General features: G+C 46.5%; 1 protein-coding gene across 3 annotated transcripts in view; it reads right to left on the reverse strand.

Moving 5' to 3' along the window:
- The window catches only part of LOC106588723 (uncharacterized), a 92,177-nt gene that overhangs the window by 14,978 nt on the left and 64,556 nt on the right, over nt 1–12,643 (reverse strand). For all 3 annotated transcript variants that reach the window (XM_014177998.3, XM_082970188.1, XM_082970189.1), the window contains exons 35-43: nt 12,552–12,643; nt 11,035–11,169; nt 7,953–7,998; nt 7,730–7,855; nt 7,483–7,610; nt 7,248–7,358; nt 4,119–4,176; nt 3,650–3,796; nt 39–146 (exon numbers count right to left, since the gene is read on the reverse strand). The exon at nt 12,552–12,643 is cut by the window's right edge and continues 39 nt beyond it. In XM_014177998.3, coding sequence (XP_014033473.3) covers nt 39–146; nt 3,650–3,796; nt 4,119–4,176; nt 7,248–7,358; nt 7,483–7,610; nt 7,730–7,855; nt 7,953–7,998; nt 11,035–11,169; nt 12,552–12,643 — 951 coding nt within the window. The remainder of the gene's footprint in view (nt 1–38; nt 147–3,649; nt 3,797–4,118; nt 4,177–7,247; nt 7,359–7,482; nt 7,611–7,729; nt 7,856–7,952; nt 7,999–11,034; nt 11,170–12,551) is intronic.

The following is a 12,643-nucleotide window of genomic DNA, read 5'->3' on the forward strand; positions in this document are numbered from 1 at the left end:
CACCCCCATGGACAGATAGAGATATTTCTGTGGCTCACCTGAGATCTGAACCAAGAGCCTCTGGGGCGTCTGGTCATTCTCCTCTGATAGACTGACAGGGAGAGGACACACTCCCTCGGTCTCACGCGACTCTGCCCCACACATACCTGAGAGAGATGAAACGATGAGTGGAGACACAGCAGATGCTTTAACTTCAGTTAAGAACAGTTTCAGCTAAAGAACAGTTTCAGCTAAAATAGAGCTTCAGTAGAAGACTTTCAGCCAAAGGACAGTTTCAGCCAAATAAAAGTGTCACGACTCTATGAGGATCCAAAGACCAGGTTACAATGGATCAACGTCCACCAGACCCCTCTCACCGCAGAGGGGAGTAGGGATTGATGTGGGGGTTTTATGACACCTCACGCCAATCGTAAATTGTATTCAGCAGGGAACTCTTTTTGGTCTTCAGGAGTGGTGATTGGAATGTTTCTTTGTTACAGAGACATTTTGCGGCCAAAAAAACTCTTAACGTCCAAAAGTGAACACTGGGACAATATTTCTAAACATCCGGATGTGGAGAATGATGAGACATGGTCTATGGAACATTAATGTCTATTTTGTGACAATTGTATAACTAAAATATTGTAACTTGAAGAGATTTTACAAAGGCCAACAAAACCCCATTTCAAGAAGTTTTAGTTTCAACAGAGATAGATGACGAACGACGGCATTCAACACGTAAATACATTCATTACTTCTAATTCTTCTAATTAGAAAACGGGCGGTGGTTCGTGTGCAAGGTATATGATTAACGTGAAGACAGTCCTAGAATGTATCCATGATAAATGTCCCATTTTCTCTCTCTATTTTCCCCAACCCCTTTCTCCATCTCTGTGAAATAGGCAGTCATATGTGGTCCGTCTAACTCGGGAGATGCGAAGTTTGAGATCCGTACGTCACGACCCAGCCAAGCCGCACTGCTTCTTGACACAACGACTACTTAACCTGGAAGCCAGCCGCACCAATGTGTAAGAGGAAACACCGTACACCTGGCAACCGTGTCAGCGTGCATTGTGCCCGGCCCGCCACAGGAGTCGCTAGTGCGCGAAGGGACTGGAACATCCCTGCCGGCCAAACCCACCCCTAACCCGGACGAACTTTATTTGTCACATGCGCCGAATACAACAAGTGTAGACTTTACAGTGAAATGCTTACTTACAAGCCCTTGACCAACAGTGCAGTTCAAGAAGAGTTAAGAAAATATTTACCAAGTAGAACATTTAAAGTAATAATAAAAAAGTATCACAATAAGAATAACAATAATGAGGTTATATACAGGGGGCACCGGTACTGAGTCAGTGTGCGGGGGTACAGGTTAGTTGAGGTAATTTGTACATGTAGGTGGGGGTGAAGTGACTTAAACAGCAAGTAGCAGTAGTGTACAAAAAGGGGGGGGGGTCAATGTAAATTGTCCAGTGGCGATTTCATTAATTGTTCAGCAGTCTTATGGCTTGGGGGTAAGAAGCTGTTGAGGAGCCTCTTGGTCCTAGACTTGGCGTTCTGGTACCGCTTGCTGTGCAGTAGCAGAGAAAACAGTCTATAACTTAGGTGACTGGAGTCTCTGACAATTTTATGGGCTTTCCTCTGACACCGCCTATTATATAGGTCCTGGATGGTAGGAAGCTTGGCCCCAGTGATGTACTGGGCCGGTCGCACTACCCTCTGTAGTGCCTTACGGTCAGATGCCGAGCAGTTGCCATACCAGGCGGTGATGCAACCGGTCAGGATGCTCTCGATGGTGCAGCTGTAGAACCTTTTGAGGATCTGGGGACCCATGCCAAATCTTTTCAGCCTTTTCCTGTAGTCCACGATCAGCTCCTCAGTCTTGCTCACATTGAGGGAGAGGTTGTTGTCCTGGCACCACACCACCCAGTTCTCTGACCTTCTCCCTATAGGCCGTCTCATTGTTGTCGGTGATCAGGCCTACCACCATCATGTCGTCAGCAAACTTAATGATGGTGTTCGAGTCGTGTCGTTGCCTACTTGTTGCCTACTTTTACCACCTGGGGACGGCCCACCAGGAAGTCCAGGATCCAGAGGAAGGTGTTTAGTCCCAGAGACCTTAGCTTAGTGATGAGCTTCGTGGGCACTATGGTGTTGAACGCTGAGCTGTAGTCAACGAACAGCATTCTCACATAGGTGTTCCTTTTGTCCAGGTGAGAAAGGGCAATGTGGAGTGCGATTGAGATTGCATCATCTGTGGATCTGTTGGGGCGGTATGCGAATTGGAATGGGTCTAGGGTGTCCGGGAGGATGCTGTTGATGTGAGCCATGACCAGCCTTTCAAAGCACTTCATGGCTACGGACGTGAGTGCCAAGGGGCGGTAATCATTTAGGCAGGTTACCTTCGCGTCCTTGGGCACGGGGACTATGCTGCTTGAAACATGTAGATATTACAGACTCGGCCAGGGAGATGTTGAAAATGTCAGTGAAGACACTTGACAGTTGGTCTACGCATGCTTTGAGTACACATTCTGGTAATCCATCTGGCCCAGCGGCTTTGTGAATGTTGACCTGTTTAAAGGTTTTGTTCACATCAGCTACCAAGAGCGTTATCACACAGTCATCTAGGACAGCTGGTGCTCTCGTACATGCTTCAGTGTTGCTTTCCTCGAAGCGAGCATAAAAGGCATTTAGCTCGTCTGGTTGCTCACATCACTGGGCAGCTCGCGTGTGGGTTTTCCTTCGTAGTCTGTAATAGTTTTCAAGCACGGCCACATCCGAAAAGCATCAGAGCCGGTGTAGTAGGATTCAATCTTAATCCTGTATTGACGCTTTGCTTGTTTGATGGTTTGTCGGAGGGCATAGCGGGATTTTTTCTAAGCACCCGGATTAGTCTCCCACTCTAGCCTTTAGCTCGATGCAGATGTTGCCTGTAATCCATGGGATATGTACATACAGTCACTGTGGGGATCACGTCGTCGATGCACTTATTGATGAAGCCGATGACTGAGGTGGTATACTCCTCAATTCCATTGGATGAATCCTGGAACATATTCCAGTCTGTGCTAGCAAAACAGTCCTGTAGTGTAGCATCCGCACCATCTGACCACTTCCCTATTGAGCGAGTCACTGGTACTTCCTGCTTTAGTTTTTGCTTGTAAGCAGGAATCAGGAGGATAGAATTATGGTCAGATTTGCCAAATGGAGGGCGGGGGAGAGCTTTGTATGCATCTCTGTGTGTGGAGTAAAGGTGGTCTAGAGTTATTTTCTCTGGTTGCACATGTGACATGCTGGTAAAAATTTGGTAAAACTGATTTAAGTTTGCCTGCATTAAAGTCCCCGGGCCACTAACAGTCATCAGATTAATATAAGCCAAGTCACAACAAAAGTTGACACCAGAATCTGTGAACCCACTTTTATGTTCTCGGCACGATTCGTAGAGAATATCGGGGCTGTGCTTTTTACTGGTTGGTTCTCCTTTGTGCATCTCATTCCAACACTCACACACCCTAGTGCTGTCCCCCACAGTTTCAGTACAACAGTTTCAGCTAAAGAACAGTTTCAACATCAGGAATACAACTTCAGGTGATTGACTTCAGTTTCTCCTCTAAGGAGTCAGATATTACGCGTTCTGTTGAAACTCTAGCCTCAGATGGCTTATACTTACCTTGAGCTGGACATTGGGCTGCATCGGGATTGGACAAGGGAGCTGTCTGTCTCAGATCCTCTGGGTTGTGATTGGTCGAGGGAGCTGTGTGTCTCAGGTCGCATGGCTCTTGTTGCCGTCTGATGATGGCTTGCAGTTTACTGACACCTGTTGATCAAGACCACAATAACAACCATATATCAACCACAGTAATTCAAAGAAAGATTAACCCATTTAGAATGTTATTTTGTGCATCTCTGAGCGATGTTCAATCGATTCCTGGGGTCATTTCATGTTCATCTTAGCTATTGCAGTTCACGCAGGCAGAAATACAACTTGTCATACCGGCTGTATTTCTGCCTGCTTGAACTGCAATAGCCCAGATACATATGAAAACATGACCCCTCAAACCGATACAACAGCGCCCAGAAATGCACAAAAAACAATATAACATTCAAAATGGGTGGATTTTTCCTTTGTCCAAGCTTACCTTCCTCCACAGGAAAGGACAACAGCTCTTTGTACTCATCAGCTTCCACTTCTACCTTCTGTTACACAGAGAGAGAACATCAGCAAATGTGTTTGGTGCTAGTGGAGTGTGAGATTGGAGCTAGTGTGAGTTTGGTGCTAGTAGAGCGAGAGTTTGGTGCTAGTAGAGCGTGAGTTTGGTGCTAGTAGAGCGTGAGTTTGGTGCTAGTAGAGCGTGAGTTTGGTGCTAGTAGAGCGTGAGTTTGGTGCTAGTAGAGCGTGAGTTTGGTGCTAGTAGAGCGTGAGTTTGGTGCTAGTAGAGCGTGAGTTTGGTGCTAGTAGAGCGTGAGTTTGGTGCTAGTAGAGCGTGTGTTTGGTGCTAGTAGAGCGAGAGTTTGGTGCTAGTAGAGTGTGTGTTTGGTGCTAGTAGAGTGTGAGTTTGGTGCTAGTAGAGTGTGGTGATAGTAGAGCGTGTGTTTGGTGCTAGCATGAGTTTGGTGCTAGTAGAGTATGAGTTTGGTGCTAGTAGAGTGTGTTTGGTGCTAGTAGAGCGTGTGTTTGGTGCTAGTAGAGCGTGTGTTTGGTGCTAGTAGAGCGTGTGTTTGGTGCTAGTAGAGCGTGTGTTTGGTGCTAGTAGAGCATGAGTTTGGTGCTAGTAGAGCGTGAGTTTGGTGCTAGTAGAGCGTGTGTTTGGTGCTAGTAGAGCGTGTGTTTGGTGCTAGTGTGAGTGTGGTGCTAGTGGAGCGTGTGAGTTTGGTGCTAGTGGAGCGTGTGAGTTTGGTGCTAGTGGAGCGTGTGAGTTTGGTGCTAGTGGAGCGTGTGAGTTTGGTGCTAGTGGAGCGTGTGAGTTTGGTGCTAGTGGAGCGTGTGAGTTTGGTGCTAGTGGAGCGTGTGAGTTTGGTGCTAGCTCTGGTGCTAGTGGAGCGTGTGAGTTTGGTGCTAGTAGAGTGTGGTGATAGTAGAGCGTGTGTTTGGTGCTAGTATGAGTTTGGTGCTAGTAGAGTGTGTGTTTGGTGCTAGTAGAGCGTGAGTTTGGTGCTAGTGTGAGTGTGGTGCTAGTGGAGCGTGTGAGTGTGATGCTAGTGGAGCGTGTGAGTTTGGTGCTAGTAGAGTGTGAGTTTGGTGCTAGTAGAGTGTGAGTTTGGTGCTAGTAGAGTGTGGTGATAGTAGAGCGTGGTGATAGTAGAGCGTGTGTTTGGTGCTAGCATGAGTTTGGTGCTAGAAGAGTGTGAGTTTGGTGCTAGTAGAGTATGAGTTTGGTGCTAGTAGAGCGTGTGTTTGGTGCTAGTAGAGCGTGTGTTTGGTGCTAGTAGAGCGTGTGTTTGGTGCTAGTAGAGCGTGTGTTTGGTGCTAGCATGAGTTTGGTGCTAGTAGAGCGTGAGTTTGGTGCTAGTAGAGCGTGTGTTTGGTGCTAGTGTGAGTGTGGTGCTAGTGGAGCGTGTGAGTTTGGTGCTAGTGGAGCGTGTGAGTTTGGTGCTAGTGGAGCGTGTGAGTTTGGTGCTAGTGGAGCGTGTGAGTTTGGTGCTAGTGGAGCGTGTGTTTGGTGCTAGTAGAGCGTGTGTTTGGTGCTAGTAGAGCGTGTGTTTGGTGCTAGCATGAGTTTGGTGCTAGTAGAGCGTGAGTTTGGTGCTAGTAGAGCGTGTGTTTGGTGCTAGTAGAGCGTGTGTTTGGTGCTAGTGTGAGTGTGGTGCTAGTGGAGCGTGTGAGTGTGGTGCTAGTGGAGCGTGTGAGTGTGGTGCTAGTGGAGCGTGTGAGTTTGGTGCTAGTGGAGCGTGTGAGTTTGGTGCTAGTAGAGTGTGGTGATAGTAGAGCGTGTGTTTGGTGCTAGTATGAGTTTGGTGCTAGTAGTGTGTGAGTTTGGTGCTAGTAGAATGTGAGTTTGGTGCTAGTAGAATGTGAGTTTGGAGCTAGTGGAGCGTGAGTTTGGAGCTAGTAGAGTGTGAGTTTGGAGCTAGTGGAGCGTGAGTTTGGAGCTAGTAGTGTGTGAGTTTGGTGCTAGTAGAATGTGAGTTTGGAGCTAGTGGAGCGTGAGTTTGGTGCTAGTAGAACGTGAGTTTGGAGCTAGTAGAGTGTGAGTTTGGAGCTAGTAGAGCGTGTGTTTGGTGCTAGTAGAGTGTGAGTTTGGTGCTAGTAGAGCTTGAGCTTGGTGCTAGTAGAGTGTGTGTTTGGAGCTAGTAGAGTGTGTGTTTGGTGCTAGTAGAGTGTGAGGTTGGTGCTAGTAGAATGTGAGTTTGGTGCTAGTAGAGCGCGTGAATTTGGTGCTAGTAGAGCGCGTGAGTTTGGTGCTAGTATGAGTTTGGTGCTAGTATGAGTTTGGTGCTAGTAGGGTGAGAGTTTGGTGACAGTAGAGCATGTGAGTTTGGTGACAGTAGAGCGTGCGAGTTTGGTGACAGTAGAGCGTGCGAGTTTGGTGACAGTAGAGCGTGCGAGTTTGGTGACAGTAGAGCGTGCGAGTTTGGTGACAGTAGAGCGTGCGAGTTTGGTGACAGTAGAGCGTGCGAGTTTGGTGACAGTAGAGCGTGCGAGTTTGGTGACAGTAGAGCGTGCGAGTTTGGTGACAGTAGAGCGTGCGAGTTTGGTGACAGTAGAGCGTGCGAGTTTGGTGACAGTAGAGCGTGTGAGTTTGGTGACAGTAGAATGCGTGAGTTTGGTGACAGTAGAATGCGAGTTTGGTGCTAGTAGAACGTGAGTTTGGAGCTAGTAGAGCGTGAGTTTGGAGCTAGTAGAGTGTGAGTTTGGAGCTAGTAGAGTGTGAGTTTGGAGCTAGTAGAGTGTGAGTTTGGAGCTAGTAGAGTGTGAGTTTGGTGCTAGTAGAGTGTGAGTATGGTGCTAGTAGAGTGTGAGTTTGGTGCTAGTAGAGCGTGTGTTTGGAGCTAGTAGAGTGTGAGTTTGGTGCTAGTAGAGCGTGTGTTTGGTGCTAGTAGAGTGTGAGTTTGGTGCAGTGTGAGCCTGTGGGGCCTAAAATAGTTTGAATTTAATTGACAGGAAAGAGGCACACAATTTTCATGTAACAGTACGCAACAGTCAACAGGGTTCATCATGCTTTGTGACACAGAGACAACCTGACTGACACAGGAAGCAGGCCCCAATGAACGAAGTACAGACACCTTCCACCCCGACAATTGTAAACTTTCAGTGTGTGTGTGTTGACCTGCATGCCCATTCCTGCGTCTCTGTCGACCTTCTCCAGGTGAACGGCCATTTTGAACAGCTTCTTCTCCATCTCTACCGGGCTGGAGGTCCAACCAGGGTACTTCAACCTCTACAAAAGACAACAAGCGGAATTTAATGCATGTCAAACGTCCCCAAAATAAATGGTTATCGATTGACATCCCTGTAATGATGCACACCTTACTAAATAAAGATAGACTTAAAAACACACGCACCACATAGTTGTGTCGGTGGCTGAGGCTGGTCATGTGATCAGTAATAGCGTGTTTCATCCTGACAGAACATAGCTGACAGTAGTACTGTTTCCTTCTCCTGTGGGACACCTGGACCAGGAAGTTCACACCTACACACACACACGCACAGGTCACTTCAAAATAGTATTACGGTCCAAACTTGAGATACTGTCCAAACTGAGAGACTGATGAACCAACCAATGGCAGCCTTGATAACAGGAATACTGACCAACCACAGGGTTGCTCCTCCTCTTGTTCCTCTTCTCTCCTCTAGGGGGCTGGGACGGTACTGTGGAGTCAACCGGTTCCTCTTTCACAGTGAGAGGTGAGCTGTTCTGGCTCTGCTGGGCAGTCCCTGAAACACACACAAAACCATTCACAGGAGGTGAGTGTGTGTATGTTTGTGTGTGCGTGTGTGTGCATGTGTGTGTTTGTGTGTGCGTGCGTCTTACCTTCAGTAGTGGTTGTGTCTCCAGCAGCAGGTTCTCTCTTTACCACCTTCATAACAGAACAGATCATATGATTGATGTACTTTTGATTGATTGGTTTATTGAGAGATTGATTGGTTGATTCATTCATTATTTGATGGAGGAGTTTGCTGTGGGCTGTCCCGTTCCCTCCTGTGTCTCCAGTTCAGTGTATTGATAAGGGCAGTAATCAGACAGATATTGATTTTGAAGGGTTTTAACCATATGGTCTGTTAAAGGAGCAATCTGCAGTTGCTACACTACTGATATTGATTCTTGAAGAATAGAACTCAAACGCCTCATGAACTGTTGTATCCATCAGAACCCAAACTATAACATGCTGACCACGCCGCTCGCGTCTCAAAATAAATGTACACAAATGTTATTCAATCATTGCACCCACACTGTCCGTGCGCGTCAACGAGCATTTGCGTAGCCAGGCGCTAAAATAGAACATGGGCTATTTTTTACGCTTGATGCAAGTCCCGCCTCTCCCATCTCCTCATTGGTTTTTAGGAGCATATACCCACATGGGTGATTGAAAGCTGAACTGAGGTCCACACTCCAGTCCAGTTGGTGGTGGTAATGCACCTTAAAGTTGGTTGCCAACCGCCATATGAAGCCCAAAGAAGAAGAAGAACCCTGAAGGAGGAGAGATTACTAGAAACTAACTCGGTTTACCCTTTTATCTGTGGATTAATTGTCTGAGTAGAGGACCTTGTGCATTTCAGGTCAAATAACAACCCGATGTTTATATCCCAGGACAAATTAGCTAGAAACAGCAAGCTAGCTAGCTAAATTACCATAAATGTTTAATGCTTTTTGACCTGTCCCCAAATTAATATAGTTGGTTCAGAGTTTGTTTTGACATTTCAACCTGCGTGTCCTGATGGTGTCTGGTGTAGGAGGACAAAATCAACCTGCGTGTCCTGATGGTGTCTGGTGTAGGAGGACAAAATCAACCTGCGTGTCCTGATGGTGTCTGGTGTAGGAGGACAAAATCAACCTGTGTGTCCTGATGGTGTCTGGTGTAGGAGGACAAAATCAACCTGTGTGTCCTGATGGTGTCTGGTGTAGGAGGACAAAATCAACCTGTGTGTCCTGATGGTGTCTGGTGTAGGAGGACAAAATCAACCTGTGTGTCCTGATGGTGTCTGGTGTAGGAGGACAAAATCAACCTGTGTGTCCTGATGGTGTCTGGTGTAGGAGGACAAAATCAACCTGCGTGTCCTGATGGTGTCTGGTGTAGGAGGACAAAATCAACCTGTGTGTCCTGATGGTGTCTGGTGTAGGAGGACAAAATCAACCTGCGTGTCCTGATGGTGTCTGGTGTAGGAGGACAAAATCAACCTGCATGTCCTGATGGCGTCTGGTGTGGATGGACAAAATCAACCTGCATGTCCTGATGGTGTCTGGTGTAGGAGGACAAAATCAACCTGTGTGTCCTGATGGTGTCTGGTGTAGGAGGACAAAATCAACCTGTGTGTCCTGATGGTGTCTGGTGTAGGAGGACAAAATCAACCTGTGTGTCCTGATGGTGTCTGGTGTAGGAGGACAAAATCAACCTGTGTGTCCTGATGGTGTCTGGTGTAGGAGGACAAAATCAACCTGTGTGTCCTGATGGTGTCTGGTGTAGGAGGACAAAATCAACCTGTGTGTCCTGATGGTGTCTGGTGTAGGAGGACAAAATCAACCTGCATGTCCTGATGGTGTCTGGTGTAGGAGGACAAAATCAACCTGCGTGTCCTGATGGCGTCTGGTGTAGGAGGACAAAATCAACCTGCATGTCCTGATGGCGTCTGGTGTAGGAGGACAAAATCAACCTGCATGTCCTGATGGTGTCTGGTGTAGGAGGACAAAATCAACCTGTGTGTCCTGATGGTGTCTGGTGTAGGAGGACAAAATCAACCTGTGTGTCCTGATGGTGTCTGGTGTAGGAGGACAAAATCAACCTGTGTGTCCTGATGGTGTCTGGTGTAGGAGGACAAAATCAACCTGTGTGAGCGGTCTGGTCAGCACGTACTCCAATGTTTTTTAGCTAAATAAAGTAAACAAACATGATTAAAACCATAACTTTTGATATCATGGATGGTCAGTCCTTGTCTATGAATTTGAGAGTGGGTACATTTCTCAAGCGCCACCCCTCAGCTTTTTACCAAAACATTGGTGCGGTGAACCAGTTCGTTATTGTTTCAGCTATGGATTGGCCTTTAACCCACATCGTCTGTTTAAACCACATCGTCTGTTTAACCCACATCGTCTGTTTAAACCACATCGTCTGTTTAACCCACATCGTCTGTTTAAACCACATCGTCTGTTTAAACCACATCGTCTGTTTAAACCCACATCGTCTGTTTAAACCCACATCGTCTGTTTAAACCCACATCGTCTGTTTAAACCACATCGTCTGTTTAACCCACATCGTCTGTTTATCGTCTGTTTAAACCACATCGTCTGTTTAAACCACATCGTCTGTTTAAACCACATCGTCTGTTTAAACCACATCGTCTGTTTTAACCATAATGCAGTTTACACACCAGAAGTACTTTTAAATCCTTGTGGGTTACCCAGTATGTTAGAGGCACACCAGTCATCCCTAAAGAGCCTAGGGCCCTTTGCAATGTAACTGCAAGGCCTTGTGAGCCTGTTAGACCACCATACGTTACGGTCCAAGTTGTTATCTGGGGGAACGTTAGAATGACTGACCCCCTTCCCCCAATACGACAAGAAACATCTGGTATTCATTTACATTTGGTTGGTCCATCGAGATGTATGACTGTTTATGTATAGATTCCACAGGAGGCAGAGACTCTCCTATATACATTGCTGTTTGGGTTTGTTGACGTGTATTGTTTGTATGCTTCCCGGCTTTATTAAACATTTTATTCAAGTGTTTCTTGTTCTCAATATCTTAAAAACCGTCAAGACTCAGAACCCTACAATTAGATGATTATATGTTATAGTTTATCGTGGGTTGTGCCGTTCCCTTCCGTGTTTTCAGTTCAGTGAATTGATAAGGGCAGTGATCAAACAGATATTGATTAGATGATTATAGGTTATTAATTACCGTGGGCTGTCCTAGTCCCTCCTGTGCCTCCAGTTCTGCAGCTCTCACTCTGAGCTCCTCATGAAGAGGCCCCGCCTTCACAGTCAGCTCTGGGCTCACTGGCCAATCAGCAGCCAGCTCAGGGTACACTAGTTTCTATGACAACACAGTCCAGCGGGAAATGTCACTTACTGAGTTCAGTATGTATGGAGCATGAACATGAAACACAAATCAGACCTGGGTCAAAAATCAGCTCCAGTCTTTAAAAATACACTACATTACCAACAGTATGTGGACACCTGCTCATTGAACATCTCATTCCATAATCATTAATATGGAGATGGTCCCCCCTTTGCTGCTATAACAGCCTCCACTCTTCTGGGAAGGCTTTCCACTAGATGTTGGAACATTGCTGCGAGGACATCCTTCCATTCAGCCACAAGAGCATTAGTGAGGTTGAGCACTGATGTTGGGTGATTAGGCCTGGCTCGCAGTCAGCGTTCCAATTCATCCCAAAGGTGTTCGATGGAGTTGAGGTCAGGGCTCTTGTGCAGGCCAGTCAAGTTCTCCACACCGATCTCAACAAACCATTTCTGTATGGACCTCGCTTTGTGCAAAGTTGGCATTATCATGCTGAAATAGGAAAGGGACTTCCCCAATCTCTTGCCACAAAGTTGGAAGCACAGAATCAATCGTCAGTAGTGAGTGTTGCAACCGAGGACAGACGATTTTTACACGCTACGCACCTTCACCACTCGTCTGTCCCCTTCTGCGAGCTTGTGTGGCCTACCACCTCGTGGCTGAGCCGTTGTTGCTCCTAGATGTTTCCACATCACAATAACAGCACTTACAGTTGACCAGGGCAGCTCTAGCAGGGAAGAAATGTGATGAACTGACTTGTTGGAAAGGTGGCATCCTATGACGGTGCCACGTTGAAAGTCACAGAGTAACGCCATTCTACTGTCAATGTTTGTCTATGGAGATTGCATGGCTGTGTGCTTGATTTTATACACCTGTCAGCAACGGGTGTGGCTAAAATGGCCGAATCCACTAATTTGAAGGGTTGTCCACATACTTTAGTATATATAGTGTATTTGTCTGGACACAATGTAGTTATGGTGTGTGTGTGCGTGTGTATGTAGTGTGTGTGTATGTATCTAGTGTGTGTGTGTGTATGTATGTAGTGTGTGTTTGTAGTGTGTGTTTGTTTGTATGTAGTGTGTGTGTGTATTTGTATGTGTTTGTATGTAGTGTGTGTGTATTTGTATGTATTTGTATGTAGTGTGTGTGTATTTGTATGTAGTGAGTGTGTGTGTGTATTTGTATGTAGTGCGTGTGTGTGTGTATTTGTAGTGCGTGTGTGTATTTGTATGTAGTGCGTGTGTGTATTTGTATGTAGTGCGTGTGTGTGTTTGTATGTAGTGTGTGTTTGTATGTAGTGTGTGTTTGTATGTAGTGTGTGTTTGTATGTAGTGTGTGTTTGTATGTAGTGTGTGTTTGTATGTAGTGTGTGTGCCTGTGTGCAGTCTGTAACCCACTATGTAGTGGTAGCGGTGTCGAGCAGAGATTAGGTGTCCAATGAGGGATGACGTAAACATCCTGTGAGAACAGCAGCGGCAGAGGAAGTAGT

The sequence above is a fragment of the Salmo salar genome, chromosome 27 (assembly GCF_965601325.2).
Source record: "Salmo salar chromosome 27, fSalSal1, whole genome shotgun sequence".
Classification (NCBI taxonomy): Eukaryota; Metazoa; Chordata; class Actinopteri; order Salmoniformes; family Salmonidae; genus Salmo; species Salmo salar.